General features: G+C 44.7%; 1 protein-coding gene across 2 annotated transcripts in view; it reads right to left on the bottom strand.

Moving 5' to 3' along the window:
* Window positions 1–23,392, bottom strand: part of ABTB3 (ankyrin repeat and BTB domain containing 3) — a 279,066-nt gene that overhangs the window by 54,601 nt on the left and 201,073 nt on the right. For both annotated transcript variants that reach the window (XM_073324534.2, XM_073324544.2), the window contains exon 4: window positions 12,689–12,841. In XM_073324534.2, the coding sequence (XP_073180635.1) occupies window positions 12,689–12,841 (153 nt within the window). The remainder of the gene's footprint in view (window positions 1–12,688; window positions 12,842–23,392) is intronic.

The following is a 23,392-nucleotide window of genomic DNA, read 5'->3' as shown; positions in this document are numbered from 1 at the left end:
GTGAGTTCAATCCTTGAGGGGGCCATTTGGGGATCTGGGGGGGAAAATTGGGGCTTGGTCCTGCTTTGAGCAGGGGGTTGGACTAGATGACCTCCTGAGGGCCCTTCCCACCCTGATATTCTAGGATATGAACTTCCTCTTATTTGTGCTCTAAATTGCACTGAATCAACATGTTCCAGCCCTTCCTTTCCCTCTCTTGGGTCAAACAAACAGTGGCCGCTGTAAAGAAGGAGAAAATTAGGAGCAGGTGAAACCTTGTATTTTAAAAGCTCCGGAGACTATATTATTCAACTTCAATGCACTATGACCATATTTCTCCCCAAATCCCGTTTTAATTCTTCACAGGTATTTCTTCTACAGTGGTCACCATCAAAACCATTACAATGTTGGAATTAACATTGTTGTGGCTTTGTATTGCAAGTACCATGGTAACATTAATTACTTGCAAGTGGCCACTGCCAAGGGTGTTTTTTTTTTTTTGGGGTCATCATGGTAGTTTGTCACCCTCTGGACTATTCAAACTTCTGAAAGGGTTCAAAAGCTAACAGTCTGTCTGTATAATGTGCCCTTATTTGCAGGGTAAATTCTTTCTCTTGTCTGTTTTTTCCAAATTCAGATATAAGCAGGGTCTGAAGAGTTCTCCTCTGACAGCTAGCTGGGAGGGGGCCAAGACTTCAGGAGCAAACTTTATTTATATGAACACGCGTACTCTAGGAAGGTATCCAGCAGACAGGAGCTGTGTTGCTCAAAAGTGATCAACTTTGGCTGGTGTTGGGTTACAAAACACTAAAATGAGCTCGAGTGCCGATGAGAAGCGAAATTGGAAAGTAACTGAAATACTTCTCTGATGGTTTATATCTACTAAGGGACAACCTATCCCAAATGCTCACCCATTCCTATATTTACTTTCTACAACCAACTCTCTGTATAACTTTTCATGAGTAATGTACCCGACTAATCTGATTCTAATATCTTAACTGTATCGTTAAATTTATTCACCTAAATGTGAGTTATTGCAGATTATGTACTATATGTACTTTTTGATGTTTAAACCAGATTTTGTACTTTTGCACTAATGTAATCTAAGCACTACACCCAGATGTACAGATACTCTTTCATTAACCTGTGTATTATATAATTTTAACATTAGCTTTAATAAAAATTTTAAATCCGAATGCAGGGGTAGTGAAATGTTGTTATCTTTATTGCATGAGTAAAGGGGAGAAGAACTGTGCTGAGCCTGTCCTGATTAAAGGGTCACGCTCAGTTGAAAGGAACTCGCTAAGGCTGGGGCTCAAATGCCAGACTGCTGTGAAATTAAAAGGGGTGGGGACAGGTGTCCCAGACAGGATGTGTTGATTCTCCCTAATGGTCCCCAGTCTGGTTTAACTTGTTCCTCCCAGCTATTCAAAGGTAGAGCTAAATAGGCTTCATTAGGAGCCTTTTTTTACTTTAAGTACTCAACAAGAGCTGAAATCACTTGTGGTGTGGCACTGTTTCTGCCCTGCCTGCTGAGAGCTAAAAAAATCACCAAGAGACTGACTTACAGAGGTCACAGCAGAGAGACAGGTGGCAGCAGAAGGTGACTGACGGGCAGCCGGTGGGGAATGGCTGGCAAAAGTGGTGAGCAGTTGGCCGGCAGGAGCAGCGGGCAAAAGTGGTGAGCAGTCGGCTGGCGGGAGCGGCTGGCGGGGCGGCCAGGCAGCGAGGAACAGCGGCTGGCGGGGCGGCCAGGCCAGAGCAAGTGCTCAGATGATGGAGCAAGCCAGGTGTCTTCTTCCCCGGGTGGGAGGTGAACTCACACAGATGCGCCTCTGAACCCTGGGTCCTCTCTGACCAAGGACAACCACAGCGAGTGGGGTATGGTGAGGGAGCAGAGGGGGGCACTGTAAAGGAACTTTTGGTTGTAGAACTCAAGAACATGAGGTGGAAGGCACTGCCCCACGCACGCTGGGGTGGGTGTCCTGCTCACAGTTTTGTTTATGAATCCTGCTTGTGGCATTTTCCCTAAGTAATGTTGGGTGACTTCTCCCCTTTCATTAAAAGTTCCTTTTCTACACAGACTCTGTGCTTGAGAGGGGGTAAGTATTGCCTCTCAGAAGCGCCCAGGGTGGTGTGTAATTTTCCCAGGTTACTGGGTGGGGGCTTGACTCAGTTCTGTGTTGTATTGTTGAAAAGGAACTCCTAGATATTAAACCCGGCCCTGGTTGCTGCTGGCTCCACCTGGCAGAAAGGTTACACATATTATGAAAGCATAACTGTCAGATTTAATATTGGCAGCTAAGACTCGAAAATTGTTTTCATATTTACTTGGAGTGTGTGATTTAGAGAGAGCTTGGCTGTCTCTCTAAAAATAAGTTATTTGTTGTCTGAATAAGTTTGGGTTAATGGATAACGCATGGGCAAGGTGCTTCTATTTTAACAGTGTTAGGTACGGCTTATGTTACTTTATATTGTAGAGGTTTTTTAATTACTTGGTTTTGGGTTCATCATCACAGTTAGTTGTGGGCTGTTGTGGTCAGCTTTTTAAACTTTATAATGCTTTGGAAATGTAAAAAACCCATTGAAAACGTATTCTAAATATGTTCTCACTTTATATATGTAATTTTTTTTCAAGCAACAACTGATTTGTAAGAAATGGAGAGCAGAACATTATGTTGCTGTCAATTGAAGTCAATAATGTTGCATCGATGTAACTAAGGCCAGAAACTTCTATCTAGGCTTTTTCTCCCCCCCATGATCATCATCATGATATCTGAGCACCTAAAACCTTACTGCCCAAACTGAGACGTAAGCCTCAAACCCTTCTCCATCAATTAAGTTATCTGGGTGTTTTGGCTCTTTGAGACTGCTCACCATGCCCTTTGTCTAAAATGCAAAAAGAAGGTAATGAGTCTGTAGATGTTGTTTGCTTGACTATAACTTAGTAAAGTTGTGGTAGATTCCACAATTATTTGCATTTTAATATTTTAATTCATTATAATGGTTCATTTGGAAAGTTTATCCTCTTTGGGGCAAAAACCATCTTTCTTGTTCTCTGTTTGTACAGCACCTAGCTCACTGGGGGCCCGGTCCATGACTGGGGTTCATAGATGCTGTCACAAAAGAAATAATACTAATAATTAACATGATTTAACTTTGTGACCATTCCTTTTCTCAGGTGTTTTCTGAGTGGAAATATTATATTGATAACGGTAAGGAGAGCACAATCTAAATGCTATCCAGAAACTATAGTGTTTTCACTAACAGGAATGGCAAAATTAGTCCAGTTACAACCACTTTGCGAAGACTAAGTTTAATTATTGCCAAAGGTGGAGGAGGGGTCTCTTTTTTAAATTTGAAAATAAAAATCTTTTAAATTATTTTAATCAGGATCCATATTAAACAATGAAATAAAAACATTCCGGATATATGTCAATATACATGTCATTCTTGTCAAGGAGACAATGAGGATAAATGGGTTACAGATACTGACAAACCTATTAAAGATGTGCTGAAACTACAAAATTTGGATCTAGATTCAAATGTCAAATTACGGTACTTTTAATATTCTAGCCTCTTTATAAAGGCAGCAGCCATTTGTAAAATTTGGATAAGGCTTCTGATTTTGAATAATCCCCAAGTTTATGGGCAGGAGTTTGTTTCTGGCTCATCTCTAATAAGAATAATTAATTCAAACCCCTCATAACCACTATAATACTGTACAATTTGTTGTCTGTATTGTAACAACTATTTCATTGCAGAACTCAAGTATATGAAATATTACATCAAGTAAAATCAAAGTGTGTTCTGGCCCCACACTGAAAAAGGCCTAGACTTAAATAATTCCTTAGTATTATTGGCCTCAGATATCAAGTAGGCAAAATAGGTTGAGATTCACATCAGGAAACCTGCATGCTGCCTTTTAAGTATTCACATTCCCTTCATCTTCTGGCATAATCTGCACCAAGGGACTGCTGGATTTTGTCACAGAGTTTGTTTGCAGCCACATACTGGGTTGGCATTTTTGTGCCTAATTATTGCAGGAGCCACCGCTGGTGTTAAAGGATTAGTCAAAATTTGTAGGAAGAACAAGGACACTCAAGGAGAGAGACATATAAACGAACTACCCCTATTTAAGGGGAACTGTTCCTAATCAGATAGAAAAATATCTTATTTTGTCCCTCCAAAGAGCTCCCCCTGCCCAATGTATAGTACAACAGTAAAACCAGTGGCAATATTTTTCTCCCCCCCAGTCTCTATTTATTCCAGTCTATTCAGATTCTTATGCTGCGCCATCACCATGGGATCTGAGTGGCTTCCAGAATTAGAAAATTAAATAAGGAGACTAATGTCTATCAAATGCAGTTGCTTTTCATTCACCTCCAGGGGGAAATTGTGTGTGTGCGCATGTGTGTATGTGGGGTGTGGAGTAAATGAACATGCTACACTATGTTAGAGAGGCAAGACAGGGGAGGTAATATCTTTTACCGGACTAACTTCTGTTGGTGAGAGAGCCAAGCTACGCTATATGTTGTTTTTAAGCCAGATCAAAGCAGCACTCCTTGCATTTGGACTGGTATATAGGTTTATGCTGGTGCTTATTTCCCACAAGAGAGAGTTCCATAGTGTGGGACTAGCCCCAAAGAAGGCCCTCATGTCTTGTGTCCAGATGAGCTTGAACCCTGAGGTAGACAATCCTATTGTTCCTGAGGAATAGAGCCATCAATGACAGTGACGGTCCCAGAGGGCAAGACAGTCTCTTAGGTATTCTGGGCCTAGGCCACTTTGAAAATAAGGACTGAGATATTTAAACTTAATTCTTTATTATGGGTGGGACAGTGTAGTGAGTCAGCAGAGCACAGAGGTGAGGTGCTCTTGGTAATCTGTGGTGCCGATGAGGTATGTGGTTGCCTTCTGCACCAGTTGCAGTCTTCTCAGGGTTGCCAGATAGGAGGTGATACACCATTTTCATGGTCAGTTCATCACCAGCAAAGTTGGGACCTGATTTCCCAGCTGGTCATAGATTGTAGATGTTTTGTGTGGCTGTTGCTAAAAGCAAGCATAGTGCCAGCAAGAAATCCAGACAAACTCCGAACGACTGACTGTCTCGATTATCTGTGAGTATGCATCCTCAGTTGGCGGGGGCTGTACCATGGTGACCAATTCTCTAAATCATTTCCCTTTGCTCAGAGGTATAATTTCTGTCTTGCTAGGATTCAGCTTTTGCCAACTCTTCCATGTGTGTATGCTGATCTCAGCCCCATGTTGGGATGACTGAATCATCCTGGAGTTATCATCCATGGCTAAAGTAGATTAAAACAGGAGGGAGAACTCTCACCACACCCATCTAGGAAAAGAAGCAGTTATTGGGAAATACTGCTCCCTCAAGCCAGGGAGAGGGGAGATAGTTGAGCTACTGAGCACTCCCCACTGCTTTTACCCTTAGTTACCACAAACTGCAAACAGCAGAGATGTGTTATCAGTTTATTGTTGACACTTGAGCTCAAGAAGTTTCATCTTTTCTCCCAGTGGCTGCACATAAATATTGAATAGGACCAAGGAGAGACCTGAGCTCTGAGAACTCCACACGTGAGAGGTCTGAAGGCAGAAGTGTCATTTCCCATCACTACACTCAAGAAAAGATTTCAACTACTTCCGAGTATTTCTATTGACCCCTGCCACGTGTCTCAAGTGGAATGGCTGTAGCTGTGTCCTGTGACTGACTATATTGAATGCCAGGATCCAGGAGTATGAGAATAGACCCTGGTCTTTTGGCTAGGGCTAATAAGAGCTCAGCCATCAGCACTATTATCACTGTATCTGTTCCAAATCGCTGGAGCTTTACAGCTTTCAGATGTTAGCAGGTAGGAATGGGGCAAAGGGTACAGACAAGTAAAGAACTTTGGAGCAGCCCCATACATCACTGCAGCCACATATAAATGCTCCGACTTATGGGAACTATTGCTGAAGGATTTAGATACTATGGGGCCACATTTTGCATTAATTTACACACGGCTGATGTGTATGATGCACTGGACATGACACACATTCAGCAGTCCCACAGTGCATTTCCCCTAGCCCTGCCTGGAGGATGTCATACACCCAGCAAAGCCACAATCACAGCAAGCCTGCAGAGGAACAGCAGGGCTCCCCTGAAATTCACCCCCTCCACCACCTGGCACTGCTATGGTGCTGTCACTGAGGGTAGAGAAACTGTTGCTTTACCTCCACACTCAACACCCTGCTGCTGGTTTCAAGACAGCGCTGTGGGCCGCTGGGAGACGAAGGCGCTGATGGCTAGACCAAGTCCTTGCTGCAGGGTGAGGAGAGGAAGAGGCTGGAGGAGCCTGGGGCAGAATAAGGTAGGCTACCCCACATTCCCTCATCCAACCTGCTCTATGTTACCCCGCCCCACAACAACCTCCCTCCTTCAGGCTGCCCCTGACTCCTTCCAACACTCTGGTGTCCACCATCTCCCTGGCTCCCTCTATCCCCTCCCCAGCTACCCTTGGCTCCTCTCCCCATTCCGCCCCTCTGTAGGATAGGAGAGATTGGATCTACCCCCGCACACAGAACACCTCAACTGAACAGGCAGAGAAATGTCTCACATGGAGCCTCACGACTTGGGCAGCTATGTTCACACCCGTACAGTCCCATGGACTTCAATGGGGTTCCACCAGAGCACTATGGGATAGCTGTCCAGAATGCTGCATGCTTACTCTGCACAAAGTCCCTGATGCGTAGACAGCAGTATTGATCGGTACTGAACCTGAAAACAGCAGGCGGCCTGTATGCAATTACTGCATGCTATTTAATACATCCAAGTGAGTGTGCCAAAAAACTCAGTGCAAATTAACCAACCCCACTCCACCCCACCCCACCCTGTGTGTACACAAAGTCGAAGAGTGTAATCTGGTCCCATTTCTGTGTCTGGGCTGTCATTTTAGGAGGTGCATCACTTTAGCCACTGCCATATAAATAAAGATGTGATGTGCTTGCAATGTAAGTGCTATCATATTAATTACCACTAGAGGTCTTCCCCTCACTTAAAACTGGAAATGGCATCATGTGTTATTAAAATAAACCAAACCTCCCAAGGAACGTAAAAGTAAAAAGAAAACAAAATATCCTGAGCTTCGCCTAGCATGACAAAGATGTGCTCTTGAGAGGAAGAGAGCATTCTAGAGTCAGTGTCACCAACCCCAGGCATTCAACAATCATGAGTCAGTGCCCCAAAATCATGAAATTGGCTTGAAAATGATGAGATTTAAAATAAATAAATTGGATTCTTTGTATTTCCTTTCTGGTTTTTGAGCCTTTGGGAGTCACTTTTTCCAGCTTTACTCTACAACCATGATGGTTAGAAACTGAACATTTCTCAAAAATGAAATAATCTCATGACTCCTGGAACTGGGGCTTACAAAAACACACACCAAAGAAGACCCACTAAATATTGCAAGACTTGTGATAAAATCACAGGAGTTAGCAAGACTGCAGAGCTATGAGCCCTTGAGATGGGGGGCCCCCTCTCTCATCTTCTTGAGATTATACCATGAGACAGCCAGTAATGTCCATGATGGGGCTCATTGGCTCTCATCTCACATGAGGAGCTGCACAATCTTGGCAGCTATGCTTGTTGGATAGGAGGCAGACAGTGAAGGTAGGTTCTCATCTGCCCTTGGGCGCAAAAACAATCACTGAGCAGTTACACAGGAGCAGTCTGCCCTAGTTGCAGTGTGTGACCTGTTTCCAAAGGCAGCTGTAAATAAAGCACATTACAATAATCTTAATTAAGCATCATCCATTAGGCATGGATCACTGTGGTGAGGTCTGCCTCCAGGAGAAAAAGTCACCTATATTGAATATTTCAGAGGTGAGAGAAGCCACTCCTGACCATTGTCAAACCATGTTCAGCTCCTGCTCAGAAATGACTCCTATTTTCAGAACTTTGTTGACCTGGCTGGAGCCTGTCCCACCACTAAACACTACTTAATTCCAAAAAAAGAAAAGGAGGACTTGTGGCACCTTAGAGACTAACAAATTTATTAGAGCATAAGCTTTCGTGGGCTACAGCCCACTTCATCGGATGCACAGAATGGATGTATTTAAGGAACCATCTCTTGAGGCAACTGATTTTGCTAATTACTGCCTCCTGTCTAATCTCTCTTTGCTGAGCAAGCTAATAGGGAAGTTCACAAAGATTTGTTTCCAATTCCAACTAGTGTCCTGGAGCCCTCTCAGTCAGGATTCATACCAGGACACGGAACAGAGGGAGCACTGGTGGCACTGACGGACAAGGCCATATATCTGTACTTGTATCATTTGGCCACTGCGCAGCATTTGATGTGGCTGAACACGAATCCTGCATGGGGGCCCCACCTCAGAAACATGGAAGGGATTAGTTCGACTGCACCAAGATAAGGAAAAAATGAAGCCAAGATCTCTCTGTGCTGGGTGAGACATTAACCCGCAGAGGAAGGCAAGCAAAGATACCACAGCTCATCTTTCCCTTGTAGGGGGAAGCAGCTTTATTTTATGACTGCAACTCTAGGGCAACCCTGCAAGTAGAGGGTCACCAGACTTCTGAATTAGTGTATCTGCTAGCCCCAAAGAAGATCATAATGTGGGCTAAGGCAGCCCGCTCTGGGATCCCCATTGGAACTGGGTTGCAGAAGGCTTGTGCTACCATGCTCCAGCTCCATGTGAATATATTGCTACCAGGAGCCTGAAACCTGAGATCACAGTGGTTCTCAGCTCCCTGGGGGTATTCAGAGGTCTTCCAGAGGATACATCAACTCATCTAGATATTTGCCAAGTTTTACAACAGGCTACATAAAAAGCACTAGCCAAGTCAGTACAAACTGAAATTTCATCCAGACAATGACTGGTTTATACTGCTCTATATACGATACAGTACACTGAAGTGTAAGTACAATATCTATATTCCCATCGATTTATTTTACAGTTATATGGTAAAAATAAGAAAGTGTGCAATTTTTCAGTAGTAGTGGCTGTGACACGTTTGTATTTTTATGTCTGATTTTGTAAGCAAGTAGTTTTTAAGTGAGGTGAAACTTGGGGGTACGCAAGACAAATCAGACTCCTGAAAGGGGTACAGTAGTCTGGAAAGGTTGAGAGCCACTGAGCTAGCAGAACCAAAGGAGTGAATCTGGCCCCAAAATAGGGAGAAAATATCAAGATAGAATTGCCTTAGCAGGAAAAGGTAGGGATATGGATCTTGATATCACCAGAATATTGATTCTTCAGAACATGTTATCATATTAACGCTCTGACTGGCTTCACATACGCATTGGAAAATGACAAAACTGACCCCTTCAGGTCTCCATATGGGAAACTGCAGATGATACTTGATGCAGATATGACACTTGCCATCACTGTGTATGAGATAAATAAACCCGTATACCACATTATCCTTTAACTCTCAGCAGAGTAGGTCCTCAGGCTGCTTACCACGCTCTGACTCAGATCATCTGCCCTGATCTTTTCCCAGATGGGAGAGTAGGTCAGCAGAATTGCTCTCCTCAATATGTCCTGACTGCTTTTCCATCCACTTTTTTCTACTCCTCTTGTTGGGGCAGGAGAAAAAATGGTTTTGAACCCAGTATTAAAGATTGGGAGTGTGATTTGTTGAGTGGCAACTGGACAGGCCACGAGGTGAGGACGGAAAACAGATTTGCAAGTGGGGACCTCTGAAAATGCTGAAGGAAGGAATCAGATGGTGCTGGAGATACTGGAATTTGGGTTAGTGAAGGAGACCATTACACTGGGGGATGGGATAATATTTACCAGCAATTCTTATTTGCTGAAACAGACCCTAACTTTCCCCCTATGTCCCACAGAGCAGCAGGATTTCCCTTGACCATCAAGGTTATAGTTTCAGCTGCAGATGCATCTCCTAGCTACAGGCAGGCAGTCATCTTACTCACTCTTGACAGATTTCATTCCTCCTTTTTGGCTCCCCTGCTCTGTGCAGAAGAGCACAGCAGACAGAGAAGGGGCACTAGAAGGGAGATAGAGGGAGGAGGAAGGAAGGGAAATTTTGGGAGGGAGGAGAGAAAGAAGGCTGAGATGATTTACAAAACCACGTACTAGGTGCCTGACCATAGGTGTGTCTTATTGAGCTGGGAAGTGTCACAAAAATATGGTAGGAGATCTCTTTGCTGGAGGTTCAGATAGGACACTGAACAGTCGATTTTTTATCTGAACAGATCCTAAACTCCAAGTCTTTTGAGATTCTTCCAAACTTCTTTTCTATAACACGTATTGCAGTGTGGAAGCAGATTTTGTCTTACCTTTTTTAACAATAGGCCATGAATCAACATAGAGGAATAATGCAATGTCACAATGGTAGACACAGGACAGAGAATGTAGCATACGGTGTATTATTTAGTTTTGGTTCTTTTTGTTTTATTTGGGGAGGGAGGGGGGTCTTTTTGTTTTTTCCCTTCTAGACCAGTAAGAGAAAAGATCCTTAAGAAAAAACGGATAACATTTTCAGGCTTAAGGCTCCCAGTAGTTAGGCCATTTTTTATACAAAATAATCTAAAATATATCAGACTACATGCAAAATCCTCCAGCTGTCCTCAGTCCCTCAGTTTATTTGAAGAATTGCCCCTTGAAAATATTTCAAAGCCATGGCAACTATAGAATTGATGCTTGATGAGGACTGGGGAGATGCAAAGCTGTTGCTGCTCACTGGGGAGAAATGAGAGGCTGGTACATGGACTGGGTGGAAATGAGGAGTGCTGAGGGCCTGTACTGAGCACAAACAAAACATTACAAGTAGCAAGATTTCAAATTAATGTCATGATGCTTTGCCTGGATATTTTTCCAACAAGCAGCAGCCTTTCCTTTGATCTCAATATTATAGACACACAGTGCCTGATTCTCAGTTACACCAAGCACACTCTACACCAGTGTGGCAGTCTGAAGGGCCTTTAAATGTCACAGTAACACTCACTTGAAGGCCCCCTTACACTGGCAGAACAGTATACAGTGACCTTAGTTTTGGGAAACGGGAATGGAAATCAAGCCCATATAGTCAAGTGAAGTACACAACAGCAAATCCAGGGCAAGTCCCAGCTCTTTTCTCAGAACTAACCTTTCATTTCTACCCTCATTAATTCTTGATCGTACTTTCCATTCTCATTCCAGACTGTAAGACAGCTGAAAAGTGGCTATAGTTTATTTTTCTTTATAAACTGAATTCTGGATGGCTGCTTTAATTGATCACTGATTTCTTCTCAATAATCAGTCGATTATCTGGGACATAACTACAATTCACTCTAACATAACCTGATTTTGAAACTTTAACTTCTGTTAAAATGGCAGAATGGGTAAAAACAGTCAATGTTTTTCTATACACATGCTAACTACAGAAAAACTGTATATTCTTATCATATCAAAACATGATTTTTGTTCTTTCAAGGGGCTAGAATAAATAATATTGATTGACTTTTCTACAATTGTATCAACTAGTTCAATTGGAAAGGTTTTTTTAGTTGTGCCTTTTTAAAATTAAGAGCTTCATGAGTACTGACAGACCTCATAGACTTCAGCTGAAATCGTGAAATACTAAGTCCTACTGACAATCAGGCCCAGGATATTTACCTTCATATGAAACAGTTACAGTCAGTATTTGAAATATGAACCTCAAGATGTAGCTTTTAAATTCAACATATTCATTTAATAAAATATTCAACCAAGAAAGCATTATTCCAGTCTCAAAATAAAATATTATAATATCTAGTGAAAGAGTACTGGAAAACCAGAGTCAACAAAATACATCTGTTGTGATGCACGTTGTCAGACCTAATCACGTATGCAGGTTCCATGCTTCTGTGTGGCAGAAAAGCCCACCTGTATATCACCCGAGTATGAGTGACAGGGCTTCTGGAAAATATGAGCCTAGGTTTGAATTCACCAGACTCTAAGGTAGTGCCTGGCGACCGTGTGCTGCAGCTATAAAGCACCTGAGATGAATAATTCCGCTTGTGACACAGTCATAAGAGCTTTTCATACAGACATCTAAAGCAAAAATAACCCAGAATCAAGTATGCATTACGAAGCTGTTTTTATACATACATATATGAGTAAGAAAAGGCAGCGCATTAAAAACATATACTGAAAACATATACTTTAGGGCCACATTAGAAGGTCACATCTCACATATTTAAAAATAAGCATCCAATTATTCAGACCTGCAACATCTTTGAATTAAATTGATTTCAGGATCAAAAATGTAATTTTATTACAAAAACTGGTTTTATCTGTAAATGTGCTGTATAAACCACTATTGCAGAAAACAATAGAATATATACAATCCTATACGTTACATCTCAGTATTTTGTAACAGGAACACAGTGAAACAGACATAATTGACTGAAGACTTCAGTCTCTTATTATAAAGCAGAATGTAATGGTAAAAGACAAACCAAGATTTTATGAGCAGATTCAGAGCTTGATCCAGTTGTTAGGTATGCAGGCACATTACCACGCAGCCTGTGAAACTGGCTCGTACAGGCATGTGAACAAATACAGTAGCTGATTTTACAAGATAGAGTGACGAGAAGGAGAATTCTGCACATCTGAGGACATAACAAAGCCCTTATTCTGCCTGTTAAATCACTGTCACTGTGAAAGAGCTACAGGTTTTTCAAATTATTATTTCTTTGCATGAACTTACTTTAACTGTCGAGGTTCACAGTCAACTCCAGGTAGTAAGAGCCTTGCTGCTTGCCGTACATCATCACTGTCCACAGAGAAACTGCGACGGTGCCCTGCATGAGCCAAAGCAACCCTTATCCATTCCATCAGGGGTGGCAGCACTATGAATGGCCTAGAAAGAGCAAAACAGGACAGCTAGTGCCATTAATCTTTTAACATCAAAATTAGAGAGTGATCAAACTAGCTCAGCAAACTCCAGGCAGGTCTAACCCATGCATCTGACTTGCACCATTTCCAGGAAAGGGTGGGGTGAGTTTTTTGCCCATGAAATGCAAATCACAGCTCATGAACTTCTTATCTTTATGGCCCTGTGTGGACCTCAAAGCAACCACTTACATTTGCCTGGGAATCCACATGCTTCATACTGAGTCTCAGGAAAAGCAAGCAGAACCCCACTCACAGGAACACACATGCGTGTCAGTCAGAGCTTCCTTCCCACCCTGCCACCAGCAGAGGGAGGGAGAGAGAGAACCCTTCCACCCAACCTAGTAGTCAAAGGAAGAGGAGAGAAGGTAGTTGATGTGTGACGAAGTTTCCAAATGCCGCATTATCTCAGATTGATGCAATGTCATAATCTCACCACATTATTATTTTGTGGCTCTCTGCAGCTCAATGATGACATGGCTTGTAAATTGTTGAAGGCTGAGTACCGCTGACCCTACTGTATTTTTGAGGTATCTGAGGGTTGCTTCATAGATCATATTTTTAAAAGTCTACTGCTGTTCAAATTAAAACTATTATAAATACAGGGCATGAAAATTGGGGGAAATTACCTGCTACTGTGTCATGTGTTTTTTAAAAAATCATATGCTCAAAACCCAGTTGCCGTTTGGCCAAAACCCCTTCCGTAACGTGTTGTTTTCATTCAGCTTTTCAATTTCTCATCACCTCTACTAAAGCTGCGTGAACATTACAGTCTAAATTGAGCCTAGCATCAGTGAGGACATGGATTTTCTTTTTACTATTATAAAACTATTATATAACAAGGCTGTGTTGTATGCTAGGAATAATTAACAGCTGGTATCAAACACAGTAACCACTCTGGTCCCCCCACCCCAGCCATGTTTGAACATGGTTTGAGCACTAGTGTAGACAGGGACAAAACATGTACAACTCCCGTTTCCAGAAAGTGTATTCAGCCTGCCGTTCTACCAGGAGTTGACCGTGCTTTTATACCTAAACCTCTCTGAGGAAGACTCAGGAAGTTTAGTAACACCAAAGGTCAGGTTTATTCCCCTCAGTCTTTCACAGAGCTGACATTCTTCCATTCCTTCTCCTCCTTTCCTTCTACCTCCCCTGGTGCCTCCTGGGAATTGTAGTTCCTGGACTCAAAGCTACAGAAGCTACCTAGCAACAAACTTACAAATTGGGTTAGCTATCTGCACCTAGCCACATACAACACACCCTTCCCCTTTAGAATCACCATTGTAAGACTTTAAACATTCACTTCCAACTGTTACTTGAGTCTGGTAATAGAGTCTTCCAATCTTTTAAACAGTCTCCCTTGTCTCACACTTCTCCTAATACCTGGAGAGTCAAGAACGAGATTAGGCGATGGTGGAATTCCTACTGCTATATATTGTCAATCATCACTATCAGAGTCATCACAGCCTCAGAGTGGGCAACAGCCATGACAGAAGACAAGGTACTTCAGGACCTAAAGACTTAACATAGTCAATGGATGGCCCTACAAGACAAAGACACCAGCACACTTGCAACCATATAAATGTACATCATGTGAATTGTCCCTTGTAAAGGAATGGATTTTGAGAACTCACCATCTTGTGCCTACACTTCTGAGAGAACGATTGATTCACCTGGCACATGAAGGACATTTAGGGATGGTTCTAACCAAAACACAACTGTGACAAGACTTCTGGTGGCCAGGGACGGACAAGTAGGTCGAGGAACTAATCAAGAATTGCATGACTTCCTTTCTTCTTTCACTCTCCCCCTTTCATTTGGTGTTCTTTGTCCTTGCATACCCCTCTCCCTGTATTCCCTTTTCACAGCAGGGTTAAAAAAGCCCATTTGACTGAGTTGGGTGCCTACTGGGCAAATACTTTAAATTTTACATACACAACCTTACTCCATACCCACCTTGGGACACCTGATTTAATAGGACATTGAGCCCTTGGAACATTTTTTTCCCATTCACAGCTTTAAGTAGTATTATACCATTTATTCTTCTTCTGAAGACTTTTCTCTGTACGACTGTGACATTAATATTCTTTAAGGGAGAGATTTGCAAAAGTGCCTAATGGATTTAGGAGCCAAAGTGCCAGTAACTTTCAATGGGGCATGATGCTCCCAAATCCTTCAGACCCTTTTGAAAATCTCCTCCTAAATTATTCAGTCATTTGCTGACTTGACATTTTCATTTTTTTTTTTTAAATAAATCTCTCTCACCCTCCAGATGAGAGACTATTTGTTTTTGCGGCCTTTGCATCCTTGAGATCTTGCCATTGAATCCTAGAGTAGCTGATGAGAAAAGAATGCATCCTCCCAGGCTTCCATGAACCACCTAATTTGTAGTGACAGTAGTGGTGGTGGTCAGAGCTGGGAGAGTGCCTGTGTGACTACAACTGTTTGCTGCTTTAAAGAAAAGCTACTGGGAATATTGTAAAAACATTTGGCTGTATTACAAGTGTGCTGATTAGCATGTGTGCTTGTGGCTGAGCACAGAGAGGGGCTGTGGTTTGGCCTTTAAACCTCCCAGTCCAGGAAGTTAACGAATGATAGATAGCTGAGGGAGCAAGGGGTTGGCCTAGGGGAGCTCAGTGACAGTTCACCTGATGTACATAAAGTTGAAAAACACCAGAGATCTTGACATTTTGTTTAAATCTAGTCTAAACAGACCAGGTAACAAGGTGGTAGATAAAGTTACCAAACAATGACTTAGGATCAGGGTAGGTGAGTACAATATGGCCTGTGGAGCCAGCAAGCCTGTAGCAATTTAGTCAGTATAAAGAACTCCCAGTTTATTGCATCATAAATTAGGCACTCTGGGGTTCAAGCATTAGCCCCTCGAGGCTTGGATTGTTGAACAAGATTATCTACATGAGACAAAGATATACCTGGGGCTGAACAGGACATATAAGGCAGGCAGTAAGGCCTCTCATCAGCGGATCTGGCTCCCCTATCAGAGTATCTGGCTCCCCTATTTGAATGAGGCAGGCAGTGTATCTTGGCTAAAGGAGGCAAAGGACCCCCCCAGATATGACTCACAGGGGTGTCACTTGATTCTACCACCTCCCTAGGTAACACATTCCAGTGTTTCACCACCCTCCTAGTGAAAAAGTTTTTCCTAATATCCAACCTAAACCTCCCCCACTGCAACTTGAGACCATTACTCCTTGTCCTGTCCTCTTCTACCACTGAGAATAGTCTAGAACCATCCTCTCTGGAACCACCTCTCAGGTAGTTGAAAGCAGCTATCAAATCCCCCCTCTTTCTTCTCTTCTGCAGACTAAACAATCCCAGTTCCCTCAGCCTCTCCTCATAAGTCATGTGTTCCAGAGCCCTAATCATTTTTGTTGCCCTTCGCTGGACTCTCTCCAATTTATCCACATCCTTCTTGTAGTGTGGGGTCCAAAACTGGACACAGTACTCCAGATGAGGCCTCACCAATGTCGAATAGACGGGAACGATCACGTCCCTCGATCTGCTCGCTATGTCCGTACTTATACATCCTGAAATGCCATTTGGCCTTCTTGGCAACAAGGGCACACTGCTGACTCATATCCAGCTTCTCGTCCACTGTCACCCCTAGGTCCTTTTCCGCAGAACTGCTGCCTAGCCATTCGGTCCCTAGTCTGTAGCTGTGCATTGGGTTCTTCCGTCCTAAGTGCAGGACCCTGCACTTATCCTTATTGAACCTCATCAGATTTCTTTTGGCCCAATCCTCCAATTTGTCTAGGTCCCTCTGTATCCTATCCCTGCCCTCCAGTGTATTTACCACTCCTCCTAGTTTAGTATCATCCGCAAATTTGCTGAGAGTGCAATTCACACCATCCTCCAGATCATTTATGAAGATATTGAACAAAACCGGCCCCAGGACCGACCCCTGGGGCACTCCACTTGACACCGGCTGGCCACTAGACATGGAGCCATTGATCACTACCCGTTGAGCCCGACAATCTAGCCAACTTTCTACCCACCTCATAGTGCATTCATCCAGCCCATACTTCTTTAACTTGCTGACAAGAATACTGTGGGAAACCATGTCAAAAGCTTTGCTAAAGTCAAGAAACAATACATCCACTGCTTTCCCTTTATCCACAGAACCAGTAATCTCATCATAGAAGGCGATTAGATTAGTCAGGCATGACCTTCCCTTGGTGAATCCATGCTGACTGTTCCTGATCACTTTCCTCTCATGTAAGCGCTTCAGGATTGATTCTTTGAGGACTTGCTCCATGATTTTTCCAGGGACTGAGGTGAAGCTGACTGGCCTATAGTTCCCAGGATCCTCCTTCTTCCCTTTTTTAAAGATTGGCACTACATTAGCCTTTTTCCAGTCATCTGGGACTTCCCCCGTTTGCCACGAGTTTTCAAAGATAATGGCCAATGGCTCTGCAATCACAGCCGCCAATTCCTTTAGCACTCTCGGATGCAACTTGTCCAGCCCCATGGACTTGTGCACATCCAGCTTTTCTAAATAGTCCCTAACCACCTCTTTCTCCACAGAGGGCTGGCCATCTACTCCCCATGCTGTGATGCCCAGCGCAGCAGTCTGGGAGCTGACCTTGTTAGTGAAGACAGAGGCAAAAAAAGCATTGAGTACATTAGCTTTTTCCACATCCTCCGTCACTAGGTTGCCTCCCTCATTCATTAAGGGGCCCACACTTTCCTTGGCTTTCTTCTTGTTGCCAACATACCTGAAGAAACTCTTCTTGTTACTCTTGACATCTCTTGCTAGCTGCAGCTCCAGGTGCGATTTGGCCCTCCTGATTTCATTCCTACATGCCCGAGCAATATTTTTATACTCTTCCCTGGTCATATGTCCAACCTTCCACTTCTTGTAAGCTTCTTTTTTATGTTTAAGATCCGCTAGGATTTCACCGTTAAGCCAAGCTGGTCGCCTGCCATATTTACTATTCTTTTGACTCATCAGGATGGTTTGTCCCTGTAACCTCAACAGGGATTCCTTGAAATACAGCGAGCTCTCCTGGACTCCTTTCCCCTTCATGTTAGTCCCCGAGGGGATCCTATCCATCCATTCCCTGAGGGAGTCGCAGTCTGCTTTCCTGAAGTCCAGGGTCCGTATCCTGCTGCTTACCTTTCTTCCCTGTGTCAGGATCCTGAACTCAACGAACTCATGGTCACTGCCTCTCAGATTCCCATCCACTTTTGCTTCCCCCACTAATTCTTCCCGGTTTGTGAGCAGCAGGTCAAGAAAAGCTCCCCCCCCAGTTGGCTCCTCTAGCACTTGCACCAGGAAATTGTCCCCTACATTATCCAAAAACTTCCTGGATTGTCTATGCACCACTGTATTGCTCTCCCAGCAGATATCAGGAAAATTAAAGTCACCCATGAGAACCAGGGCATGCGATCTAGTAGCTTCTGTGAGTTGCCGGAAGAAAGCCTCATCCACCTCATCCCCCTGGTCCGGTGGTCTATAGCAGACTCCCACCACTACATCACTCTTGTTGCTCACACTTCTAAACTTAATCCAGAGACACTCAGGTTTTTCTGCAGTTTCGTACCGGAGCTCTGAGCAGTCATACTGCTCCCTTACATACAGTGCTACTCCCCCACCTTTTCTGCCCTGCCTGTCCTTCCTGAACAGTTTATAACCATCCATGACAGTACTCCAGTCATGTGAGTTATCCCACCAAGTCTCTGTTATTCCAATCACGTCATAATTCCTTGACATCACCAGGACCTCCAGTTCTCCCTGCTTGTTTCCAAGGCTTTGTGCATTCGTATATAAGCACTTGAGATAACTTGCTGATCGCCCCTCATTCTCAGTATGAGGCAAGAGCCCTCCCCTCACAGACGTTCTTGCCTGTGCTTCCTCCCGGTATCCCGCTTTCCCACTTACCTCAGGGCTTTGGTCTCCTTCCCCCGGTGAACCTAGTTTAAAGCCCTCCTCACTAGGTTAGCCAGCCTGCTCGCAAAGATGCTCTTCCCTCTCTTTGTAACGTGGAGCCCGTCTCTGCCCAGCACTCCTCCTTCATGGAACACCATCCCATGGTCAAAGAATCCAAAGCCTTCTCTCCGACACCACCTGCATAGCCATTCGTTGACTTCCACGATTTGACGGTCCCTACCCAGGCCTTTTCCTTCCACGGGGAGGATGGATGAGAACACCACTTGCGCCTCAAACTCCTTTATCCTTCTTCCCAGAGCCATGTAGTCCGCAGTGATCCGTTCAAGGTCATTCTTGGCAGTATCATTGGTGCCCACGTGGAGAAGCAGGAAGGGGTAGCGATCCGAGGGCTTGATGAGTCTCGGCAGTCTCTCCGTCACCTCGCAAATCTTAGCCCCTGGCAAGCAGCAGACTTCTTGGTTTTCCCGGTCAGGGCGGCAGATAGATGACTCAGTCCCCCGGAGGAGAGAGTCCCCGACCACCACCACCCGCCTCCTTCTCTTGGGAGTGGTGGTCGTGGAACCCGCAATCTCAGGACAGTGCATCTCATGCCTTCCAACCAGCGGAGTCTCCTGCTTTCTCCCCCCAGACATATCATCTGGTCCACTCTCCACAATGGTATCTGTGGAGAGAACATGAAAGCGGTTAGTTACCTGTGTCCGCGTTGCTGGAACCCGGACATTCCCCCTTCTTCTTCTGGAGGTCACATGTTGCCAAGCTTCTTCACTGGCCTCTTGCCTCCGCTGTGCAACCTGCTCTAAATCTTTAGAGCTTTGTGCCTGTAGAAGCATATCCTGACTTTTGTCCAGAAAATCCTCAGATTCTCGTATGCAACGCAGGGTCGTTATCAGTTGCTCCAGACCTTCAATCTTCTCTTCCAATATGGAGACCAGCTTGCACGGAAATACCAGGGCAGGACAGGAAGCAGAAAAGGAGACAGAGCCCTGGAGCTCAGTTGCTGCTGAGCCACAGGAGAGACCGGACGTCTCTTCTGGGGAGCAGATGCTAGGGTTGTCAACTGTATAATTGCACAAACCCAAAACACCCTTGCCCACCCTGCCCCTTGTCTAAGGCCCTGCCTCCACTCACTCCAGCCCCCATCCCTCCATCGCTCGCTCTCCCCGACCCTCACTCACTTTCACAGGGCTGGGGCAGGGGTGCGGGATACAGGCTCTGGGAAGGAGTTTGGGTGCCGGAGGGGGCTCAGGGCTGAGGCAGGTGGTTAGGGTATGGGAGGGGGTTTGGGGTGCGGGCTCTGGGAGGGAGTTTTGGTGCGGAAGGGGGCTCAGGGCTGAGGCAGGGGGTTGGGGTTCGGAAGGGGATTAGGTGTGCAGGCTCCGGTTGGGCGATGCTTACCTTGGGTGGCTCCCGGAAGCGGTGGCATATCTGCCAGTGGCTCCTAGGCTCGGGGCGGCCAGGTGGCTCTGCGTGCTGCCCCTGCCTACAGGCATTGCCCCTGCAGCTCCCATTGACCGTGGATCCCCGTTCCCAGCCAATGGGACCTACAGAGTTGGCATTCGAGGCGGGGGCCGCACGCGGAGACCCCTGGCTGTGCCTCCACCTAGGAGCCACTGCTGGAGATGCCGGCCGCTTCTGGGAGCAGCGCGGAGCCAGGGCAGGTAGGGAGCCTACCTTAGACCCACTGCACTGCTGGACTTTTAGTGGCCTAAAATCTCCCTGATTGCTTTCAATAGCCTCTGGGAGATCGAGCCTGATTCCAAGAGACTCCCAGCCAAACTGGGTGGGTTGGCAGCCGAGCAAATGCCTCTGCAAGAGCCCAGCCCAGCCCCAGAGTGGACTGATGCCTTGCTGTCGGGGAGGAAGATGAGGACCCTGAGGAGTTGCTGGAGCTACCCGTGGCCGAGTACCCCGAGGAGACAGGGGATCTTTGGACCACAGGACCCTACACCTAGACTGTGGTAGGAAGTAGCCCCGGGGGACCAGACTCTAGTCCGGTTGTGCTGCTGGAGTGTGAGTCAGCATGTTGCGACTGGAATCCCCACTGACCGATCACCCTGCCACTGTTAGGGCCCTGGGCTGGGATGCAGGGAGTTGGGTGGGCCTGCGTCCCCCCTGACACCCCATGCCTGAGATGGCAGCCTCCCCACCATAGGCCAGGAGGTGCTCACCCCAACCCCCTGAATTTTTTCTGAAGTGAAACTCTTGATGACCAACTTTCCAGAATAGGCAGGGAAGTAGGACTACTCCTTGTTCCTTAAACCTTAGGGCCTAAGGAATTATCTCCAGGAGAAGAGGACCTAGTAATGTTAAACAGTTGAGAACAACAGACTCATGGCAGGGGATTCCATCACTAACCAAACAGACAGCAGAATGTGCAAAGATCAAGAAAATTAAATAGTCTGTGGACTACTACTTATAAGGGACTTTGTCTACCTGCAATGTAAAATCAGCTTATTGGGGAGGAATTTATACTTATGGGGCGTACTGGTATCAATGGCAGAGAACTGTAAGAAAGAAGTCACAGAGGCTACATATCAAAGACTACTTAGAAAACTCATGTCGAGTGCCACAAAAGCTGCCTTTTCTGAAACACTACTAGCCTCTCATGCAATAACAGCAAGCAAGGGGAGACTGGAACTCTCCATGTGTACTGGAGAAGATGAGACATGAGCAGGACTGAAGCTAATCAAGCACTTGGGAACTACTGAAGGAAACGAGAACCTAGAGTGAAGGGATGGTCATCACCTTCTCAATGGGAACTAGACTGCTGCCTTTGAAAAGGAGTATGCTTGGGGCAGATTGTTTAAACAAAGCTGGAAGTTGCTGAGGTCTTCTCCAATCAGTAGTAACAACCAGGGGAATTTGAACACCCAGCTGAAAGTAGAAAACTCACTGTAAGCTGCTGGCAGTAATCCTGGGGAAAGCAAGCAGGTTCAGCACCGTTATGAACAAAAATATTGTGCCGTCAAAGAAAAGGAATAAAGGAGGTCTACTGTATCAGAAAGCAGAGCTACAGAAGTCGGTGCACAGTATCAGAAGCTTGTAAATTGCAGCGGATGAGTAATAATGCTCAGCATGGGCTGCAGACACCAACAAAATTACATCCAAAAAAACATTCTGCAAAATAAAATAATTAACAGGAACCTGTAAATTTTAGGCGACAAGCCAGATAGGGAAAAGCAGGCTGGGTCGCAGACATGGGTATTTGCATTTACCTAGCGTTTCAATACAAATCACAAGACACAAAGAGGGCAGGGCAGCACTCTCCAAAATGGATCATAAACTTACTCAAAACCCCAGTCGGGTTGTTCCTGCAATCAGGGAGATGTAACTGGCTTCCTTACTGCCCCACACTGCTGCAACTCAAAACCATGGCAGCCAGCAGAAAACCTAGCCCACTATATTTACAAACAGGCAGCACTGTTTACGGGAGTTTTAACCATAATACTATAATATTTTACATTCTCTTTCTTTCTTTCTTTCTTGTACTTACATTTTGCAAATTTTAGGAAAGAAATAAAATTAAAAGGTGCAGTGGTTATTTCATATAGTAAAAGCCTACAGAGGGCAGAATCAGTATTTTATAGAAGTTGGCAGAAGATTTTGTTTAAAGGGCGGTTCCACTGCATACACAGAGGCAAGGAATTTACCCATTATTTTTCATGAAGGGAACACACAACACGGTATCCAGAGTCACTAGGATTTGTGTTTTTGAGGAGAAAATCATATACGGTCCATTGAAATAGGCTAAAAATGCACTACTAGGGTTTATGCAGCACGTGAAGTTTTCTTTCAAAACTGTTCATGTACTGAGGGATAATGAGGAACACAAAGTAGTAGGGAAGCTGTAGTCTACACGATAACATGACAATATTTCCTAATCACATCATGAGAAAGATACAATTATGCTTAGGTATTGCATTATTAAAGTGGACCTAACTGGTTTATCTTCACTATGCAAGGGAAGATTATAACGAAGAGAGTTTGACTGCTGCATTATTTTGCCTTTGTATTCAAGAGCCGGCCTGTATCACACTAATCACCTGGTTATTCTTTTTTAAGTGTATATTTTAATTAAGTTATTATTATAGCAAAAGCATACATATTCTGGGGCCTAAGTGATGAAAAGTAGATTGTGCCTTCAGATCTGCATGTGGAGGAGGCTCTCCTGTGTGCATGTGTTTGTGTGTGGAGGGAGGTGCACAGGAGTTTCTGGTTCACAGCCCCCATCCCTTTACGAGTGTGCAGAGTGCTCAGCCTTGCATTGGGTGAGGGCAGGGCCAATGGGACAGATATCATTCCCCTCTAGTTTAGCTAAGATTGCCTAATACAGCCTGGGCTGTTCTGCAGATGTCTGGCAACTCATCTCCCCAACAGAACAACTGGGGAGAAACTTTGTAAGAGGATCTATCAGTGGATTTCAGTTCGGGAGGTAGTGATCCGCTGCCCTCCCCACACTGATTTACACCCTGTGCTATCCCACTGAAATTAAGTGAGTCGCCCAAGTCAGGTCATACTACAGAACATCATCTTATATATTCACTAGTGCTCCGCAAACCTTCCAGAGCCAAGATGCATCCTTGAATTGGCGCCAGCACCAGGGCAATC

This window comes from Lepidochelys kempii, chromosome 1 (genome assembly GCF_965140285.1).
Source record: "Lepidochelys kempii isolate rLepKem1 chromosome 1, rLepKem1.hap1, whole genome shotgun sequence".
In the NCBI taxonomy this organism is placed as follows: domain Eukaryota; kingdom Metazoa; phylum Chordata; order Testudines; family Cheloniidae; genus Lepidochelys; species Lepidochelys kempii.
Note: the sequence above shows the minus strand (reverse complement) of the source record. Positions and strands in the feature narration are given on the sequence as shown.